Genomic DNA, 21758 nt, shown 5'->3' on the forward strand with positions numbered 1-21758 from the left:
GTCTCAGGCTAGGGAGAAAGCTGTTATCATAATCCAGGAGAGAGATGCTGGTGGCTTGGACAAAGGTGGTCCCAGGGGAAGGGTTGAGATGTGGCCAGATTTACTGTTTTCAAATTGTCATGCTGATGGGACTTGTGATGGATGGGAGGTTGGGTTGGGCTGGGTGGATGGCATGGAGAGGAATCAAGGATGGCTCTGAAGTTCTTGGCTTGAGCAGCTGGATGGGTGGTGGCGACTTTTATTGAGACGGGGAAGATGATGGGAGTGGGAGGAGAAGCATCAGGTTTAAAGCGGGGGCGAGGGGTGGGAAGCCAACATTTATTTGCATCCCAGAGGCATGATCAACCAGCTGCTTGAATGTGCGAGTTTTGCGGCTCATGGGAGAGGTGGGAGCTGGCCTCCCGCTTCTCTCTCCTGGGATGGGGCTCACCTGGAGGCAGGTTCAACTAAGGCAAGCCACTCATTTCCCTCAGGAGGTGTGGCCAGTTTGGGGAATCAGGGAAAAGGGGGCTACGATTCCTGGCAGCTGGTGGGAGATCGGCCTCTTGCCTCCATCACCACCACTGCCCCTAGCCCTGTCTCTCACTTATGATTTAAGAGAGCCGCAGTCTGCAGAGACCATGAGTATACTCATCCTGCCTGCCTTTGTTTCCCTTTCGTGCCAGCGTGGGACGACGGTAAGATCCGAGCCTTCGCCCCAGAGACAGGCCGACTGATGTATGTCATTAACAACGCCCACAGGATTGGAGTGACAGCCATCGCCACCACCCGTGACTGTAAAAGGGTCATCAGCGGCGGTGGGGAAGGAGAGGTATTATTCTCGAAGGCAGGATCTTTTTAAAATAACCCTTGGTTTAGAGCAACTGCCTCATAGCAGGCCACTAATTTGAGTTTTTCACCTGTACTAGGAATCAGGCAGGACCAAATTAAGATTTTTGATGAAACTCTGAAATACATCATAAATTAAAGTTCTCATAATATAAATACACATATCAATATTTTTGTTCCCAGAAAGGACGTTTAGGATACAGACATGAAATCATTCTACAGGGAATTGAGCTAGGAATCCAAGTTGGTGTTTTGCCAGAGTTTTAGAATACTTTTTTTTTCCCCTTCAAAAAGCAGTTATATCAATTGTCTTTATCTTATCTTTTAAGGGAGATGCTATTTTTAGAATTGATTCTTTAATCTACCCAGATGCTTCGACCATCATTTCAAAATTATTACACTCAACCTTTTCGTTCCATCATTTCAAGGAGCCTAAAACATCTTTCACAAAGTCATCTCAGTGTCTCCCCTCCCCTACTCTCCAGCTTTCTTCCTATCCCAAAGCCTTCCCTCTCTCAACGTAGGACGTTTCCCTTTTCCTTTCCTTTCCCCATGCTATCATAGGAATAACCCAGGGAGAAGAAAGATACAGCACCTTCACGTAGCCTTTGGCAGAGTTTGGATCAAACCTGTTAGTGGCTGACTGTTTGGGTTCTGGGGCCACACCGCCTGAGCTCAGATTTCACTTCTGCACTTCCCAGCTGTGTGACCTAGGGTGTGTGCTTTAACCTCTCTGTGCTTCAGTTTCCTGTGAAAGTAAAGTGTAAAGTGAAGATAGCAATACTCCAATTAGTGAGGTTTTTTTACACTCTTTATTTTGTATGAAGTCTTCAGAATCTGGTGTGCATTTCACGTTCAGAGCACATCTCCATGTGGACGAAACCCTGCAGATGCTCCACAGACACACCTAGTCCTAGACCATCCCCCTGCTCTCTGCCCATTACCACCCTCGCGGCTCTGTTCCCTTCCCTCATCCCTTCAGCCACGCTGTTGCTAACACCCACAGCATCCTTGCTTGCTCCCTCAGCCTTTGGGGGCATCGACCTTGCTGAGGAGGGTTACAGGAGGGAATCGCACAAAACGGATTCGTCGCCCCAGCCCTGATCAGCAGTCTTTTCACAATGCCCGCTCCCATTCCCCACAGCTACTCCAGACCTTTTCTTCCAAGAGACATAGTCTTCGAGGTCTTTGTAAGTACTAGAGACCAGGGCTGCTGGTCCGCAGGGGTGCACCGGTCTGAATAGTGGGGTTGCTAAGGTACTCTTAAGTATTTTATTTCCATTTTCACTGGTAAAGGGCTGTTACCTGAGTTGTGAGGACCCTAATACCACCACTTTATACCCAAACCTCCCTGCCATCCCACAGCTAATGGCCGGCACATCCAAGGCTCCAGTCCTGTGCTGTTTGGCTGGTGCCCACACCACACTGGCTAGAACATCTGCATCTCACCCTGGCTAGAGAGCCACTGCCTGCCTCCATACGTTCAAGATTGGGGATTTGTTTTCTCTGGCAATAGTCCTCACCCTGTCCCATGTCAAGACGTACCGAGTTATTTGAACACCGTAGCAAGGAAGATGGCCCGGCTCATTTGGGATAACCTCATGCTTCCTCATCTTCTTGACTAAGAACGTGTCTTTGAATGTTTTTCTTACTTCATTTAAGGTTATTTTCCTCTTGTCAGGTGCAGATAAGTTAGTCTGTTACTACTGATCCCAATGCTATTTTCCAGTTTAGTGTTCAGCTAGACTATGGCTCCTTTGTTGTCTTATATCACTTACACAAAATAATTTCTGCTCTTCTTATGTTTCAGACGTCCAACACATTCATTATAAGAAGCATCTGACTACATTATTATGTTCTCTGGTATAGTTGTGACAGAGCGTTTATCCATTACAGGACCTACTGTTAGAACCAAATAACTTTCCTTTTTACTTACCCCTTTTTATTACAGTTAGGGCATCATATACCGCCGGTTTTGAAGTTTTGTGTGTAGGTAGTTGTATCACCTCTGCACTTCATTTCAAGACAGCAAAGGGATATTAGACAACCTTTGCTACTGAAAGTGGGTGTTGGCTTCAGTGGAGTTGAGAACCACTGATTTTAAATGATTGAGACTGAGCAGCTGATGCGAAAGTTTACATATGGCTCTGGGTACCCAAGAGATTCCCTGATGGCAGCAGAAATTTGAGAAAAATGCTCAGCAGAAGCGAGCAGACATGTTATTTCACTTGGTTTAGCAGCAGGCCCTGCATTACTGGTTTTAGCAGCGGGTGTCTGATATATTTCTCAGCCCTAAAGTAAACACAGGTGTAGGCTCCCTGGTAGGCATCTCCCTGGTATGGAAGAATATTCCCGCCTTGCAACTTGGCATCCCTACCTCACTCAACTGAGAGGAGGACAGGGAATTAGAAAAGCAAGTCAGCCCAGGAGGTGAGAAAGCTCTTGGCATCTTTTTATTTTTTTTTTTAACCCCCTTCAAAAATTCCCAAGTTGGGGGGCTTCCCTGGTGGCGCAGTGGTTGAGAATCTGCCTGCTAATGCAGGGGACACGGGTTCGAGCCCTGGTCTGGGAAGATCCCACATGCCACGGAGCAACTAGGCCCGTGAGCCACAACTACTGAGCCTGAGCTCTAGAGCCCGTGAGCCACAACTTCTGAGCCTGTGCGTCTGGAGCCTGTGCTCCACAACAAGAGAGGCCACGATAGTGAGAGGCCTGCGCATCGCAATGAAGAGTGGCCCCCGCTTGCCACAACTAGAGAAAGCCCTCGCACAGAAACGAAGACCCAGGACGGCGCAAAATAAATAAATAAACTTAAAATAAAATAAATTAAAAAAAAAAAGAACTCTGGTATTTCTCCTGAGTTTAAAAAAAAAAAAAAAATTTCCCAAGTTGGAATTGAGAGCCTGTGCTTTGTGGCTTCCAGGTGAGGGTGTGGCAGATAGGCGACCAGACCCAGAAGCTGGAGGAGACACTGAAAGAACACAAGTCCACCGTGTCCTGCATCAGGGTGAAGAAGAGCAACGAGGAGTGCGTCACGGCCAGCACGGACGGCACCTGCATCATATGGGACCTCGTGTAGGTACCAGTGATGGGGAGGACCAGGGGAGGACCAAGTGATGCAGAGCTCAATCCCAGCATTTTATTGAATTCAAGGGAAGACTCAAACAAAGGGTAGAGGGCTTCCCTGGTGGCGCAGTGGTTGAGAGTCTGCCTGCCAATGCAGGGGACACGGGTTCGTGCCCTGGTCCGGGAAGATCCCACATGCTGCGGAGCAGCTGGGCCCATGAGCCATGGCCGCTGAGCCTGCGCGTCCGGAGCCTGTGCTCCGCAATGGGAGAGGCCACGACAGTGAGAGGCCTGCGTACTGCAAAAAAAAAAAAAAAAAAAAAAAAGGTAGAAATCTTACTTTGGGCAACAGGAAAGGGATGTTCCTCAGAAGCCATTCATCTCCATGGCTGTTCAGAGTTCACAGATACTGGTGGGAAGGGTAGAGTTTCCAGGAAGAGCTGGATGTTAGAAGTTTCTGGACAGATAGGGAAGTAGCTTTCCGGATATACAGGGTGAGACATGGTTTAACTTACATTAATGCAACTCTAAGAATTTTCCAGAAGGGGGAGAAAGGCAATAATGTAAATAATGCAAGCATTTCCTCTGGTCCTTCCTCGCAGTCCAGTCGAGCCCAGAGTGAGCTTGCCATGGGGGTGGGAGTGGGGCAGTGCTGTCAATTTGCCACGTTCTCAGGGACCTCTTATTCTGTGAGCGTATGGTAACCCCCGTAGACTGCCTGACTCTGACCTAACTGGACCAAAGCATGTGAACGTGACTGTTGGAGTAATTCACAGGATTTCCAAGGATGCCTTTTTTTTTTTGACTATAAGCATCTTTGCTCTGTGTCTTTTATTTAGAATTATACCCTATTCCTCCGACCCCTCTCCCAGCCGAGCACCCCTCTACCACTAATATGCCTCACTCCTGTATGTAACTACATTAGAGAGACTTGAATAAGTACAGAGATGGGAGAAAAGAGATAGGTAGGTAGATAGATAGATAGATAGATAGACAGATAGATGTCTATACAGAGATATGGCAAAAGGATATGAAAGGTTCTAGATTGGGGAGAAAACAATGGAACTAAAGGCAAAGGCAAAGGGGGTGGGGGAGGGAAGGATTGGGAGTTTGGGGTTAGCAAATGCAAACTAGTATATATAGAACGGATAAACAACAAGGTCCTACTGTGTAGCACAGGGAACTATATTCACTATCCTATGATAAACCATCATGGAAAAGAATATGATAAAGAATATATATGTATAACTGAGTCACTGTGCTGTAGAGCAGAAATTAACACAACATTGTAAATCAGCTATGCTTCAATAAAATTTTTAGAAAGTTAAATTTAAAAAGGCAAAGGCAGAACACTTTTTATTTTTTAATTTTTTTGGCTGCACCACACGGCATGCAGGATCTTAGTTCCCCAACCAGGGATCGAACCCAGGCCCTTGGCAGTGAGCGTGTGGAGTCCTAACCACCGGACCTCCAGGGAATTCCCAGGACACTTTTTATTTAGTACATTAAAAAACAAAAACCAAAGCAAGGCTCTGTCTTCTGGCTCAGTGTGTCTCTAATTTTTCTATGCATACGAATCACCTGGGGATATTGTTTAAATGTAGATTTTGATTCAGTAGGTCTAGAGTGGTGCCTGAGATTCTGCATTTCTTTATTTTTCTTTTTTTAAAAAATTTATTTATTTATTTATTTATTTTCTGTTGCACTGCACGGCGTGTAAGATCTTAGTTCTCCAGCCAGGAATCAAACCTGCGGCCCCTGTGGGGGAAGCAGAGTCTCAACCACTGGACTGCCAGGCAAGTCCCTGCATTTCTTTTTTCTTTCTTTCTTTCTCTTTTTCTTTCTTTCTTCTCTTCGTTGCGGTGCGCGGGCTTCTCCTTGCCATGGCTTCTGTTGTTGCAGAGCATGGGCTCTGGGTGCGCGGGCTTCATTAGTTGTGGCTTGCGGGCTCTAGAGCGCAGGCTCAGTAGTTGTGGCACATGGGCTTAGTTGCTCCGTGGCATGTGGGATCTTCCCGGACCAGGGCTCAAACCCGTGTGCCCTGCATTAGCAGGCGGATTCTTAACCACTGCGCCACCAGGGAAGTCCTGAAGTCTCTACATTTCTAACAAGCTCCCAAGTGATGGAACTTGTCCCAGGGTCACACTTGCAGAAGATGTTAGCCTACACTTGAACTTCCCATTGGGAAAATATAGAACTAGAAGGGTAGGTCGAAACTTGTTTCTGTGGATGGTTTGTGACCAGCTCAAATCCTTAAATCCTCCCTGTGTGTAGCAGGAATATCTGGTTCATTTGTGCCAAAATCTTCAGAATTGCTCAGCTCAGCTTCCATGTCTGAAAACTTCCTGGCCTGTGACATGACCACCCAGCCTCCTGGTCTGTGGAAGGAGAAGGGATATTTACATATGTCTCGGTATCATATCTGAAGCAGTGGCTCTCAACCCACTGTGCACAGCAGAATCAACTGGGATGCTGATTAAAAATGCAGATCTGCTGGCCTCATCCCCCCGACTGATCCAAATCTAGGGAGAGGTAAGGCCCAAGAATACCCATTTTTAAAAAGCCCTCCCCAACACTTTGCTACTCAGCTTGTAGGGACCTTCACTTCGGAATGGTGGCCTCAGGAATAAAGTCCCGAATGTGGAAGACAGAAAATTGATACTGAGTTCAGCTTCTCCTACTTCCTTCTCACTGGAACTTGAGGCTTCCCGTTGAGTTCTGTGCTTCGTCTTTAGAAAAGGGCCCCTGTCAGTGTCTTCTGACTGTTCCCAATAGGTGCAAGGGGAGGATGCTGAGTGGAGTGGGCAGACTCACCGGAAGTCTACTGGGGATAAATCAACCAACCCATATCCACGCTTTACCAAATCCAGTTTGAATAGTAAATAAGGGGGACTTTCCTGGTGGCGCAGCGGTTAAGAATCCACCTGCCGATGCAGGGGACTCGGGTTCGAGCCCTGGCCCGGGAAGATCCCACATGCTGCGGAGCAACTAAGCCCATGAGTCACAACTACTGAGCCTGCGCTCTAGAGCCCGTGAGACACAACTACTGAAGCCCGTGCGCCTAGAGCCCGTGCTCTGCAACAACAGAAGCCCCCACAATGAGAAGCCCATGCCCCGCAAAGAAGAGTAGACCCCACTCACTGCAACTAGAGAAAAGCCCGCGTGCAGCGATGAAGACCCAATGCAGCCAAAAGCAAATAAATAAATAAATTAATTAATTAATTAATTAAAAAAATAGTGAATAAGATTTCTCAGGAAGAGAAAGTCATGTTTCACAGCTCTGGAATCTATTTTTTCAGGCATCTTAGGAGGAATCAGATGATCCTGGCTAACACCTTATTCCAGTGTGTTTGTTACCACCCTGAAGAGTTCCAGATCATCACCAGCGGGACAGACAGAAAGGTAAGAGTCAAGATCTTTCTGGTACAAGAGAAGAGCAGTGAAGCCTTGTGGCTGAGGGTACAGGCTCTGGAGTCAGGCCATGCCAGTTCAAACCATGGGTTTGCTGGTGATCTGCCGTGTCAGTTTGGAAATGCTACATAACGTTTTGGGGTGCCTTTGCTTCCTCGTCTGCAAAATGGAAGTGATGACACCACTGACCTCATGCAGTTGCTGTGGGGCTTAAAGTCATGATTGAATATGACGCTAAAAGCAGGGAGCCTGGCACATAGCTGGCACTCAGTAAGTACTGGTTTTGATTATGAGGACATTTCTAAGGCTGGAAGTGTTGTGCCCAAAGGAGCTGTCACTTTGATTAAATTTAAATTGAATGACAATAGAGCTCATCTCTCACCACCCTACTTCATCAATATATTAAAAATCGCTTTAGCTAGGGCGTCAATGTCCTTCAGTGAAAATTGGCCACTATTTGGGGGGGAACATTTCCCCCTTGGAGCAAGCAAGAGGCTTCAGGAGAGAGACATACGGAAGGGCAAGGAAGCTGGGGTGTCTTCCACCCTGCCAGCCACATCGGCTCAGCCACATCTTGGCCTGATTACCAGCACTCCAATTACTGGGTTTGAATACCCCTAATGTAGACTTTGAGATGACTTTGAGATAATTGAAGAAGAGTTTGCATATTTATTGTTTTGCCAGATACAGGCTAAGTTAATGGAGTTAAAAGTATTGAGGGAAAAATACAAAAGGTATCTTCCCTCCCCACCTCCACCCCCCAGATTAGAATCTAGGAATGGGGCTTTTTCCTGTTTAAGCTTCCCAGGTGATTGGGAACGACTGCCTGAGACACTTTGTCATAAAAACCCAAGGAATGCTGCCTGGTCCAACCGGGATCTGCCCGACACAGACAGAATGTTCTGGGAGGGCGTGAAGAACTGCCTCTGTGTTCCAGTCTCTGTAGGTTGTTAGGTTTCTTTGTGTCTCATCCGCCCAAACTGGCCTATGCCTGCCCATCCCCCAACCTGTGCTTGACTTGTGGTCTAAGTGGGCTTCCTCTTGGCACTGGGGTGGGATGGGTATTAGGGTGTTAATCACCACGTCACTATAAATGCTTTGATGGACGGTTCATATTGTTTCTAAATTAGTGTGATATCTGCCGTATTCTAGGTTTCAGCTTTTGAGGCTTGAAACAGTCTATTTCCCTCTTATTTGAATTTTGACCAGAATATTCCAACCATAAATCATAAATCTGTCAAACTACTCTAAGTGCTGGGGACTTGGCAGTGTCCCTGCTGTCATGGAGCTTACCTACCTTCTGTATTAACTTTGGGTAGGAGGAGATGGAATTGGATAGTACACATGTAAATGAGTCCATGAAAGAGCAATGAGTAATAAGTGAACAAGATGATACGAGATGGTGAAGGAACTAAAAAATATATAGGACAGGCTATAGGATAGTGGCTGGGAGAAGGAAGCTGTCTTAGCAAGGATGGTCAGCGAGGCCTCCTTAAGGAGGTGGCACTTGAGCTGAGGGCTGAGGGCCAGGAGGACCTAGCCATGCTTTGATCTCAGGGAAGACCATTCCTGGCAGAGGACACTTGGGAAAGCCCAGGGGAGGCTCACTTTGACTTCCCTGGTCAAGGAAGCCGGTAGTCAAGCACCAATGACTTACATCGATGTGATTCCTGAGAAACTAGGATTTTGGCATGCTTTCATACTCCTTTATGTTTTTACTATGAAATCAGAACTTTATTGTTAAAGTGACCGAGCATCGATAGAAATTATAAAGCAAAATAAATGAATAAAAAGAAAAGAAAAATTTTAAATAGCATACGCCATTTCTAGCTAAATTCAGAGGAATACAGATTCCTGGCATAATGACAGGAACACAGCAAGTTGCCATCAACATGAAACAGAGAGAAAGTTCTGGGTGAAATACCCAAGTTCCCACTCCCGATTCCTGGTCAAGGGCTCTATGTTTATAAAGAAATTTTTTCTTTTTTTTTTTTTCTTTTTTTGCGGTACGCGGGCCTCTCACTGTTGTGGCCTCTCCCATTGCGGAGCACAGGCTCCGGACGTGCAGGCTCAGCGGCCATGGCTCACGGGCCCAGCCGCTCCGCGGCATGTGGGATCTTCCCAGACCGGGGAACGAACCCGTGTCCCCTGCATCGGCAGGCGGACTCTCAACCACTGCGCCACCAGGGAAGCCCTAGAAATAAATTTCATTTGTGAATTGGTTGTACATTTACAAAGTTCAAAGTTCAAAAAGTATAAAAGCAGTATATTCAGAGAAAAATCTTCCTTCCTTGAGCCCCTGTCTCCTTTCCACCCCTAACCTAGTTCCTTGGCCCAGGATGGGGCGGGGGGGGGGTGTGAGGATGGGGGTGGAATATGATCAGTCTCTGTTTAAACCCAACCCTTCGGAATGTTCTGTTGCTTTGAGGCAGAAGAGAAGGTTTGGAATAAGGGTGGGGTGAGGAAGAGGGAGGGCCAGCCACAGTGAGAACTCACTTTGTAAGGCCCAGTCTCCAGAACTTTCCAGAACTCATTCCCCAAGCTGGAGGAAGGAAATGCTTTCCCCTCCCGCCAGGCCTAAAGAAAGCTTCACTTTCCTCCTCTTAAGAGCAGAATTGGGAAAGTGGATGCAGTGGCCGCTTTCTTCTCTCCTTTACAGCTTCCTTCAGGCTCAATCTGCTCCATCTGACCAAAAGTACTCTCTGTCTCAATCCAGTTTACCAGCATATCAACACCTCTTTAAATTGAATGCAAATTTAAAAGCCACTACTAAAAATATTAAAATGATTTCTCCACCCCCTGCTTTAGCCTATTTATAATTTCAGCTGGTATATCATCCCAGGGTGTATTTTTGCTGTCTGCTATATAAAGTAGAACCTTCTTTTGTTAGCATGCGTGTGGATGATTTCACTGAGCTGAACCCTGCCTCATGCTTCTTTCTTGAATTCCAGATTGCTTACTGGGAAGTGTTTGATGGGTCAGTAATCAGAGAGTTGGATGGTTCCTTGTCTGGAACTGTCAATGGCATGGATATCACCGTGGAAGGAGTGCACTTTGTCACAGGTTAGTCCTGGGGTAAGAGAAGAAAGCCAAGCCCAGCTTATTTAAATGGGAATGTGGAACTCCCAGGTGGGAGGCAACTGGAAGTGACCACAAAAGGGTCTAAAGGGCAACGTGGTTAGATTCAGGCCTGAACACTGCAGCCGGTGTGGCTGGGAAAGAAAAATCCAGAAGTCATATTTCAGTGAGAGGAAACATTTGCTCACGAGCCTTAGGGGCACAAATATAAACCTAAGCTTCCACTGCGTGCTTTTTTTGTGGTGGGCAGCGATGAAAGAAATGGGCCTTTACACAACATTGTAAACCAGTTATACTTCGATTTAAACAAATTAATTAATTAAAAAAAAAGAAAGAAAGAAATGGGCCTTTACATGGGCTGGGCTGTCCAGTCTGCCTTGCTCTGCTATTTCCTACTGAAGTCTTAAATGCCAGGCTTATCAGTCAGCATTTCCAGGGGGCATTCGCCACACAATGTGCCCATTGCAACAGCATCAGTCTCATTTCTTGCAGCCTCTTTGATTCTTCTGGACAGTAACCAGTTAATGTTCCAAATTAATAAGAGTTTCACAAACACATTTACCTAAAGCATGTTATAAAATTAGACACAGTATGATTCCAATCACATATTCAGATGTATATCTGTGTAACTTACAGAGAAAAGACCAGAGGGAACTAAACCAAGATGTTACTAGTGGTTCTCTCTGGATGGTGGGATCAAGGGTGATGTCACCTCTTTACATTTCCCCCCCCCCCAAATTAACTACAACAGATCTAGATTTTTATAATCAAGGAAAAGAGTGTTTATAAAGATAAGTCTTTCTTCCTTTAAATCAGCACATGGGGAATGTATTGAAAATGATCCAGTAATTTAAAATCAGGACTGTTTCTCTCTGTTCTGTTGCAGCAGTGCCATGTAACTGCTTTGTCATTTTCAGGTGGAAATGACCGTCTTGTCAAAGTTTGGGATTACAATGAGGGTGAAGTGACTCATGTTGGGGTGGGACACAGTGGCAACATCACCCGCATCCGGATAAGTCCAGGAAATCAGTACATCGTTAGCGTGAGTGCCGATGGGGCCATTTTGAGATGGAAGTACCCATTTCCCTCATGAAGCATTGGAGACCTCCTGGATTCACAGCATTGAATACCGTCCTGTTGGAGGCTGAGCTTAGATAACTCCACGACTAGTCTTTCTTTCTCACATCTGTGTTTCTGTGCTTTGGTCAAAATATTTTATCTACAAGTTTCTCCTTTCCTTTATAGAATGCATTTTACATTCTCAAATTGTATATTAAAACTGAGATGTGTTCAAGAATAATTCATCCAGACTGTAAAGTTTTTTTTATTATGAGTAAGTTCCCAGTTGTTGGTTTCCTGTCATAATCTCCCTTCTATGACTCTGCAAAACCCACAGTCCTTCCTCATAATTTGTCCACAGACAACCATTGCTGTTAGTCTCTAAAAATAAGGAAGGTGAATTTACCTTCTTCATCAGCATTTCATTGGTCAAGCTGCCTGGGGCAAGACGTGGGTTTGGATTCAGATCTTGGGTAGGGTTTTTGTTTTGTTTGAACTCTCTGATACTCCGTTTAGTAAAGCAAGAATACCTGCTCAAAAAGTGATTGTGAGAATTAAGTGAAATAATGTATTAAAGCATCGGCGGAGTTCATGACACAGAGTAGAAACTTCAATATGAATTATGGTGCTTTCTCAAAGAAAATGTGTGTCGGGGATCTTGGGGGTAATTATCAAAGGTGAAATTTCATAGATGCTTTTCTGGAGTTAACCATAAAATCTTTCTCCTCTGCTTACCATTAGAAGGGCGATGGAATGGACCTTGTGTATTGACCGTCCAACCAGGGACGGTGTCCTTTTCCAGGGAGGGTAAATAACGGCATTTCCCAGAAACACTTCAAGTCTCTAATTCACAGGACAGTCTTTTGTTCTGCGCATATTCTTTATCCTTTACCTAATGCTTTTTTTTTTTTTTCTGCATCAGGTAACCTGCTGCTGCCCTATTTGACATATCAAGGTGGATATTTAATAAATGATGACCACTTATTCATCAAATAATAAGTAACATTTTAGGGCATTCATGTGATAATGCCTCCTGCTAATCTCTTGTTGAGCTAGAAATTGATGAGAAATTCACTTTGCGAGACTTTGCCGGATTAATTATAAACGTGACAATTACAGGATAAAGTGAGGGAAGTCCCCAGGGAATCCAGGGCAAGGCAATGCCAAGTCAATTCTTATTGGGCAACAATTCAGCTGGGATTTTGCGTTAAGGAGTGAACGTGAGACCTCCTAGGGGGCGCGCCCGGGAGCTGGAAAACTTCCTGGTGAACAAATACTGAGGCTGGAAAGATCTAAGCTGCGGGGTTGGCAGTCCACAGACCCTCCTCGAGTTCCGGCTTCTCTGCTTACGGGTCGTGTGGCCTCAGCCCATTGCGTTAACCTCTCTGAGCCCGTTTCTCCACCAAATAAACCGAGGACGGTCAAGTCTCGCTTGCAGGTTTTGATAAACTCTGTAACCTAGTCTGTAATTTAAACAAGCAAACCACAACCATCCCGGGTGTTTCTACACGCTCCTCCCAGTTCGGGTCCCAGGACGGCGGGTCCCACAAAGGCTCTGCCTCCCCTGCGGGGCAGACGGGCTGGAAGGAGGTGGCGCCACCTGTCCGCACACACCTGAGCCTGCGGCGGAACCAGCTGTACCAAGGTACTCTCCACCCGTTCACCGCCCCCAGGGCGCGTCTCTGGCTACGCAGGAGGCTGCCCTCTGGGGAATCTTCCTTTCCCTTCTCTTCACCTTCGCCTGGAGGTAATTACAAGAAACTTAGCAACAGCCACTAGGGCGTTCACATTTATCATTCCTCTATTATTTTCACAGCTTGAAGGCTGGGAGGGGACTAGGAGCAGAGGTTAAATTCAGGTCGATAAGGTTTAGGAGGGGTTAGGAAGGGGCGGGAACCTGAACTCTGTGCTCCAGTGCTTTTATTCGTGGTCCGAGCGGCGGGGGCGGGACCAGACAGGGGTGGGGGCGGCAGGGCGCTGCCCGGGGCGGGCCCTAAGGCCTGATTCCCGCGCGGGGCGGGGCGGCCCCGCCTTTGGCTCCGCCTCCGCCCGGTCCCCGCACACCTGGCCCGCAGGTAGCCGGCGCCCGGGCGCCTTTCCGAGCCTGGAAGGGCCTGTTGGCTGCTCGTCTGTCCGGCGCCTGGAGGCTGGGGGCTCCGCTCCGGGAGGGGCGCCGGCGGGAGCCATGGACCCGGGCGCGGGGGCCGCGACCGGAGAGGGGCCGCCCGCGCCCCGGCCCCGCCGCCGCCGCTCCCTGCGCCGCCTGTTTGGCCGCTTCCTGCTGGCGCTGGGCAGCCGCTCCCGCCCCGGGGACTCGCCGTCCCGGCCCCAGCCCCAGCCGGGACACGGCGATGGCGACGGGGAGGGAGGCTTTGCTGGCCCCCCGGGCCCGGATCCAGCTGCGCCCGGAAGCCCCGGGGAGGAACGCCCGCCCCGACTCCAGCCCCAGCTCCCCGCCGGCGACGGGGCGCGGATCCCGGGAGCTCAGGGCTTGAAGAACCACGGCAACACCTGTTTCATGAACGCCGTGGTGCAGTGTCTCAGCAACACCGACCTGCTGGCCGAGTTCCTGGCGCTGGGGCGCTACCGGGCGGCGCCGGGCCGCGCCGAGGTCACCGAGCAGCTGGCGGCGCTGGTGCGCGCGCTCTGGACGCGCGAATACACGCCCCAACTTTCCGCCGAGTTCAAGGTAGGCAGCGCCGGGCTGCCTCCAGCCTTGGCCGCTCGGCGGCAGCCACGTTCCGGCCTTTAGGGTTTCCCTTCTGGACCGTTGGGTGCTCCACCAGGAAAGGGGTTTCTTGGGGACTTCTCTAGATGGCATTTGCCAGTTAAGCCTCGGATTATCGCTTCTTTTTAAAATTAAATTTGTTTTTACATTTTAATTTATTTTTGTCTGCGTTGGGTCTTCGTTAAGGTGCGCGGGCTTCTCACTGCGGTGGTGGCTTCTCTTGTTGCTGAGCACGGGCTCTAGGCGTGCGGGCTTCAGCTGTTGTGGCACGCGGGCTCTAGAGCGCAGGCTCAGTAGTTGTGGTGCACGGGCTTAGCTGCTCCTCGGCATGTGGGATCTTCCTCGACCTGGGCTCTGGCCCGCGTCCCCTGCATTGGCAAGCGGATTCTTAACCACTGCGTCACCAGGGAAGCCCATCGCCTTTGTTTTGAGTTGGTTAGTGTGTCAGCGCTTGAGGCGGGTGAGTGCAGGGAGCTGGTAGATTTGAGCGTATTCAGCATTTCTGCGCTCAGCAAACATTAGTTGAAGTATCGGAGGACTGTTCTAACGCCAGGGATAGAGAGTTTCCACTCTAGTTTCCAGTGCGGTGCGGGGAGTCGGACTTCGAAGGCCAAGGTCTAGGAGGAAGGAGGTGAATGATGAGAAGGACGCAGCCAGGCCAAGATCTAGGAGTAATCCCCACAGGGGGAGGGAACAGCACGTGCAAAGACCAGAGGCCTGAAGGAGCTGAGAACTGGAGGCATGAAAAAAACTCGGGTGCCTCTTGTCCAGGAGACTAGAGTGGGGAGGAGATGAGGTTGGCCAGATCATGTAAGGTTTTGGAGGCAACGGTAAGGAGTTTGGCTTTTATTCTAAGCCCATCGAAAGCTGAGAACCTGTGTGCCGGCTACTGCGCTGAGGGCCTGGGAGAGGCAGTGGGTGTGCTATATTGGAGGTGGCATCCTTTTGCTTAGTGTGAATGAAATCCCCTAGGATGCGTTAGCGTGGGTTTGTATCCTTTGTTCCTGGGGTCACGGTCTACTTACCGGGTATGCTGCAGGGTCATGAGGCTTTGGAAGTTATGTGTATCACTTCACCCAGGATTAAAGCCGGGCATTTGTTTGGGGTCCCAGTTGGATTAAAGAGTGTTGATAATTGACGCGCATGGCTGGCTTCCTGCTAAAAAACCACAGTTCTGGGCAGAGAGCTGAAGCTCCCCAAAGACTAGGGATTGTTGTTCTTGGGGGAGAGGGAACTTGTCAGTGTTCATTCCACAAGCATCACCGCTCTTGAGTTTCAGCCTGAGAAAGCAATCCTTGCCATGTGACCCACGAGGATGCCAACCCCCGCCATCCTCTCTCCTGCTTCCACTAGTGAAGCACTGTTCTGCAGGCGTCAGTGGGTCAAATGGGTGTCAGTAATATCTCCTTTTGGCATCATTTGCTTTTTAAATGTGAGAGGCAGTATCCTTTAGTGGTTCAGAGCAAGGTCTTGGTTACCTTGAGCAAGTTACTAAAATCTCAACTGTGCCCCAACTTTCCTTATCTGTAAAATGGGACTCTAGTGGTACCTACCTTCTTATAGGTTGTTGTGAGGGTAAAATGAGCTAATTACATAACTCCTCACCTGCAGAGACCTGGAGGGAGGGAGGTAATCCTGTGTACCTTTTCTACTGCTCCATGCATTCTCATCCAGTTACTGCAGCAATGGGAGAGACAGGAGTAGCTTGAAAAGTCTTCCAAATTAGTAATCACCCTCCATGACTCACCGGCGTTTCCTGTCTCTCTTGCCTGCTCTCAAATCCCTAGAGCCAAGAAGCTCCCTGTGAGCCTCGGGGAGCTGAAGGATAATCAAACTGTTAATATGTTAGTAAGGGTGTTATAAGCCAGGGGTTCCTGGAACTTTCCTGGTAGGCAGCCTTGGAGAGAGTGGGGAAGGATTTTTAAAAATCTGTGCTTTTAAACCTTGGGGATTGAAATCTAGGTGAGCTCCTCTTATTTTACAGATGAGGAAACATTTATTCATTCAACAAATATTGAGTGTCTAGATACTATACAGGGAGCCTGGAACACATGTGGGGTGATGAGTGCAAAACCTGATCCTGGGGCTCCTCTCCTGGAGTTTACCGTCCAGTGGGAGAGATGGATGTGAGTGAAGTCATACCACGGACCCACGATTAGAACTGGTGATAAGTGAGTTACTCCAGCCCAGCCACGCAAAAAGGATGGGTCTGTGGTGTTCCCCCTCCCTGGGCCCTGAGTCACCCGGCGTCCCAGTGGTAGTAGGACTTAAGAGCAAATGAATGAATACATTTAAAAAATCCTGTCCATGGTATTATTCATAATACTTTGATTTCTAATGATGTAATTCAATGTATATAACTATAAAAAATTGGAAAATGCTAAAATGTAAAAAAAGAAAGATCTGGAACTCCACCCTCTGGAGATAACCAGCATTACTGTGTTGATGTGCTTCAAATTGTGTACAAACAATTGGCAATTTTAGTTTTGTATCTTGCTGTTTTCAGTTAAGTATTATCATAGGACTTTCTCCTGGTCATTAAAATGTTTTATAAAACTTAATTTTTAATGATTGTGTAATATTTCATTAAATGAACCAATCCCTAGGGAGATGTTTATGCACTGTACAATTTTCCAGCTATCATGCTACATTGAAAATTCTTGTATTTAAATCATTGTCCTCAGCTCTGATCATTTCCATAAGCTTAATTCCTTGAAGTGAAACGACATGGTCAAAGCAAAGATGACTGTTTTGTTCTTTTTATGTTTTCTTGCTTTTTAAATCAACTTTTTTGAGGTATAAATTATGTACAGTGAAAGGCACCCATTTTTAAAAATTGAGTTATATGTGAGATATAACACTGTGCAGGGTATATAATACATTGGTTTGATACGTTTGTATTGCAGTATGATTGCCAGTAGTAGCATTGGTTAACACCCCTATCTCGTCATGTAATTATTATTTCTTTTAGCTCTGGGAAAAATTAAGATCTAGTGTCTTAGCAAGTTTATCGTTTATAGTACAGTTTTGTTGTCTATAATCACTGTACAGGTACACTTCATTTCATTGTACTTTGCAGATATTGTGTTCTTGACAAATTGAAGGTTTGTGACAACCCTGCATTGGTCAAGTCTATCAGTGCCCTTTTTCCAAGAGCATTTGCTCACTTTGTGTCTCTGTCACATTTTGGTCATTCTCACTGTATCTACAACTTTTTCATTGTTATTATATTTGTTATGGTGATCTGTGCTCAGTGATCTTTGATGTTACTATTATAATTGTTTTGGGCTGCCGTGAGCTACGCCCATATAAGAGAGTGAACTTAATAAATGTGTGTGTTCTGACTGCTCCACCAACAGGCTGTTCCCCCACCTCTCTCCCTGTCCTTGGGCCTCCCTCTTCCCTGAGACACACAATATTGAAATTAGGCCAATTAATAACCCCACAATGGCCTCTAAGTGTTCAAGTGAAAGGAGAAGTCAATCCATGCGGCAAATGTCATCGTGGTCTTATTTTCGGAAATTGCCGCAGTTACCCTGACCAGTCAGCAGCCACCAACATCGAGGCCAGACCCTCCACCAGCAACAGGTTAGACTCGCTGAAGGCTCAGATGATGGTTAGCATTTTTTTTAGCAATGAATTGTTTTATTTATTTATTTACTTATTTATTTTTGCCTTTTTTTTGAATTTTATTTTATAATAAATTGTTTTTTAATTAAGGTCTGTAGGTTGTTTTTTTAGACAATGCTATTGTACATTGCAATATTGTAGTGTTAAGAGACTACAGAATAGTGTGAATATAATTTTATATGCCCTGGGAAACCAAAAAATTCACGTGACTCGCTTTATTGAGATATTTGCTTTATTATGATGGTCTGGAACTGAACCTACAATAACTCTGAGGTCTGCCTGTACACGTATTAGTCTCCAGGACTTATTTATCTACTAGTTACAGCTATGTACCCTTACACACCATCTGTCCCATTCCTCCCCTCTCAGCCCCTGATAACCACTGTTTTATTTTCTGCTTTTCCAATTTCGATTTCTTTTTAGATTCCACATGTAAGAGGTATTATACACTATCTGTTCTTCTCTGACTTATTTCACTCAGCATAATGTCCTCATGGTCCATCCACATTGTTGCAAATGGCAGAATTTCTTTTCTCAGGGCTGAGTAAAAATTTTAAGTGTAGAATCTGATGAGTTTTGACATGTATGTACTTTTATAATCACATCCCAATTTTAAGTATTTATTGTTTTTTAGTTTTTAGTTCAATTTTGTTGGGCTTGATTATTTTTAGTACCCACACTGACAAATTTCTTTCCAAATAATTATATCAAGTTGTAGATACACCAGCAATGCATATTTTCCTAAGTATTGGTTATTCTCTCTTATTAATTTATTGAACAAAAAGAAACAGCATCTTGTTTTTACATTTGTTTTTTTGATTAGGAGTGAGGTGTTGGATTTTTCTATGCTTTTTTTTTTTTACTAGTTGTAAGACTGCTCTTGGAATTGTCTGTTCATGTGGTTTGTCTATCCATTCTGCCTTGGTCTTAATGTTCTTTTTTCTTGTTTCTGTAAGTTCCTTAACTCTAGTCATATTTGCTGCAGATATTTTCTCCCAACTCTCTCCTTCTCCCTACGGAAAGTTTTAGATTTATTTATCTCATACCTTTTGATAAACAGTCTATGTTATGTACTTCTAGTTTTTCTATGGCTATATTAAGAATTTCAGCCATCTGGAATTTATCATAGCTCATGTGCTTGAGGATCAATTTTAGACTAACAATTTTAGACATACAGTATGCCTCAAGTGATACGGTGGAGGCATTGCTTTTTAAAAACAAGGATACCTTCATCACTTGTATGTTTTGGAAGTTCTGGACAAAACCAGTAAGACGTGAAGTGGAAGTGGAAAAAAAATATGTTGAACAGAAGGAAAATCACTAAATCATTGTAGAAATCCTTATTTTAGCATGATTGCTGTCACTAATGGGTTCAGGTACAACATAGACAGTCAAAAGCAAGACCCATTTAGAAACATATAAAAATGAGATTTCATACCTAAAAACAACCCAATGTATGAAAGAAGTAGGAATACTTCTTAAAACAAATATGTTATAAATTATCAGTGGTGAGAGGAAGAAATACACACACACACACACACACACGGATCGAGCTATATGCCATATTGCAGGGTAGAAATACCAAATATTGCCATTCATCTCTCCCAAGTTAAATCCCAGGGATTTAGCTTTAATGCAGTTCTAGTTACATTTCAGTAGACTTTCTATGGGAATGTTTTCTGTAGAATCAATAGGTAAAGTTATCTTAAAAAACTCTGTAAAATACCTGACAGATACTGTTATAATTGGGAAAAGACCAATAAAGAATAGTGTTCACTGTTAAAAAAATTTGCAATGTACAAGTTAAAATGAAAAAGAAAATTACCTGTGGTCCCATCTTTCTATAACCATTTGCTAATATTTTGCCATATATTTTCTGGTCTTTTACCTTTCTATCTATAAATATATTTTTAAAATCTCAAATGTATATTTTTGCTGTTTTTTTTTAACGACAGGATTATTTATCTTCTTTTCCCATTAGTATTTCCTCAAGCATAATTTTTAAGGCCGTCTGATATAAGTGTGCAGTAAGTTCTCCCCAGATAACTTTGAGATATCTTTGCTTGGATCTCTCATTTCCTTAGGCTAAACCCCTTAAAGTGGAATCACTATGTTTATAAAGAGGGACATTATTAAGGCCTTATCTTGTCTGTCTTCTTGAAGTTGTCATATTCTTTCTGGAAAGATTGTGTGGCTTTATGGCCAGACTAAGAGGACAAGAGTGTCAATTTAAAGGATTAGCCTGATTAGCAGGAGAGGAATGGTTCTCACATGGAAGGAAGAATAAGTAAAGGTATAGCCCATAGAAGTGGGAAAGTATGTTTGGGGCACCCGAGCGGCTCATTTACCTGGAGCTTTGAAACATGAGATGGAGTGGTGAGTGATGGATGGGGCCAGACTGGAGGAATCTGGATTATTAGGTGGTGAGTCAGCAAGCCGGGAAGGGTTTGGGTGGGGACACGACATTACCAGCTGGGCTGTGGGAAGAAGGGTCTGTCCTGTCCTGCAGGCAGTGGGTGGTCAGGGGGAGGTGCTGGGGGCCGGGCTCCCCTCGAGGTAGGCATTGCAGTCTGGATCAGTGGGAGTTAGGACTCAACAGTGGGAAAGGGGCTCTGGTGAAGGGGTGGGATGGAAACAGTTGGGAAGGCAGACTCAGAATGCTTGACTGATGTGGGTGTGAGACGGAAGCTGCAAGAAGACCCTGACACTAAGAGAAAGAGCTGATGTTAGAGATTTCAAGCTGGAGGGGCTGGCTGCCCCCCTGGGAGGGAATGTTGGGACTAAGGGTGTAGGTTTGAGGGAGGCTGGGAGGTAGGGTTGCCAGGGAAAATACATGATGCCCAGCTCCATTTGAATTTCAGATAAGCAATATAACTTGTTAGTAGAAATACATTCCCAATATTGCCTGGGACATACTTACACCACAAACATTATCATTATTTACTGCTTATTCAAGGTTCATTTTATTTGCTAATTGGGCAGCCCTGCTTGGGGGTCAAAGTGCAGAGAAGCCTAGACCCTCCAGTGCACCCAAGCTAGTGTGTTTCAAATAAAGACTCAGAACCAGCGTTTCAGTTAATTAAATCTTGAATTTCGCTTCGGCTCATCCTAAAGTTTCCTTTAAGTCCCAAGGAAAGATGAAAAAAAAGGGAAAGAAAGAAGAGCCCAGGGCCTTTGATTAGATTGGCCTTGGTGAGATCTGCTGGGTTCACAGCTTTGCTCACACAGCTGCCTTGGGTGGGCATGAGCAGAGGACAGACCTACAGGGCACAAGGCCTGCCCTGTGCACTCACACAGAAAAGGGGGTTTGCTTACATTCAGATGCTCGTGCTTGCACAAAAAAGACCCTGGAAGGATGCTACGTGAGAAAATGTTCAAAGTGTCCTCCCTCTGGGGAGGGGAGGGGCACCCAGTCCTGGGAAGACTTTTCGTTACTGTTCTTTTTATATTTTGAATTATTTTTTTTTAAAGTAGGTACATATATTACCCTTTGAAATAAACTTTTTGAAAAGCTGGAACATGCATTTACCCAGAAAATGACAAAGCTGTTACCTCGTCTAACAGGACAGCGTGAAGGGTGCAGGAATGTGAGTGCCACAAGGGCAGGGAATCATATCGCCATTCGGTGTTGTAGCCCCAGGCCCTAGACTAGTGCCTGGCCCCTAGTAGGCACTCAACAAATAAGTATTTATTAAAGGGATTAAGGACTGGCCCAAACATTTTGTGATCTAACCACAGAAGGAGATGTTTGTACTTCTCAAGTTTCATTCATTTTAGGAAGAGGCAGTGAAGGAACCACATGCGTGGTATTTAAGGAAGCCCACTTCACTGGGCCATGTGGTCATTCTCAAAAAGAGTTGACGCTGTGGGAATGAAGGAAACTACCGTGGAGAGAGAAGGACAAGAAGCTGTCCACCTTTGGGGTGAACAGAGAGAGACAGCGTGGAAATAGACTGAG

The 21758-nt window shown here is 45.8% G+C and overlaps 2 protein-coding genes across 4 annotated transcripts in view; both read left to right on the forward strand.

The window, feature by feature from the left end:
- Window positions 1-11635, forward strand: part of CFAP52 (cilia and flagella associated protein 52) — a 39750-nt gene extending 28115 nt beyond the window's left edge. For both annotated transcript variants that reach the window (XM_081219324.1, XM_081219325.1), the window contains 5 exons: window positions 666-811; window positions 3752-3903; window positions 7194-7296; window positions 10257-10368; window positions 11301-11635. In XM_081219324.1, the coding sequence (XP_081075450.1) occupies window positions 666-811; window positions 3752-3903; window positions 7194-7296; window positions 10257-10368; window positions 11301-11476 (689 nt within the window). In that variant the 3' untranslated portion in view covers window positions 11477-11635. The remainder of the gene's footprint in view (window positions 1-665; window positions 812-3751; window positions 3904-7193; window positions 7297-10256; window positions 10369-11300) is intronic.
- Window positions 11636-13583: 1948 nt separating this feature from the next.
- USP43 (ubiquitin specific peptidase 43) overlaps window positions 13584-21758 on the forward strand; it is a 55500-nt gene continuing 47325 nt past the window's right edge. For both annotated transcript variants that reach the window (XM_081220592.1, XM_081220593.1), the window contains exon 1: window positions 13584-14131. In XM_081220592.1, coding sequence (XP_081076718.1) covers window positions 13628-14131 — 504 coding nt within the window. In that variant the 5' untranslated portion in view covers window positions 13584-13627. The remainder of the gene's footprint in view (window positions 14132-21758) is intronic.

This window comes from Mesoplodon bidens (assembly GCF_964165515.1).
Source record: "Mesoplodon bidens genome assembly, chromosome: 19".
Taxonomy (NCBI): Eukaryota; Metazoa; Chordata; class Mammalia; order Artiodactyla; family Ziphiidae; genus Mesoplodon; species Mesoplodon bidens.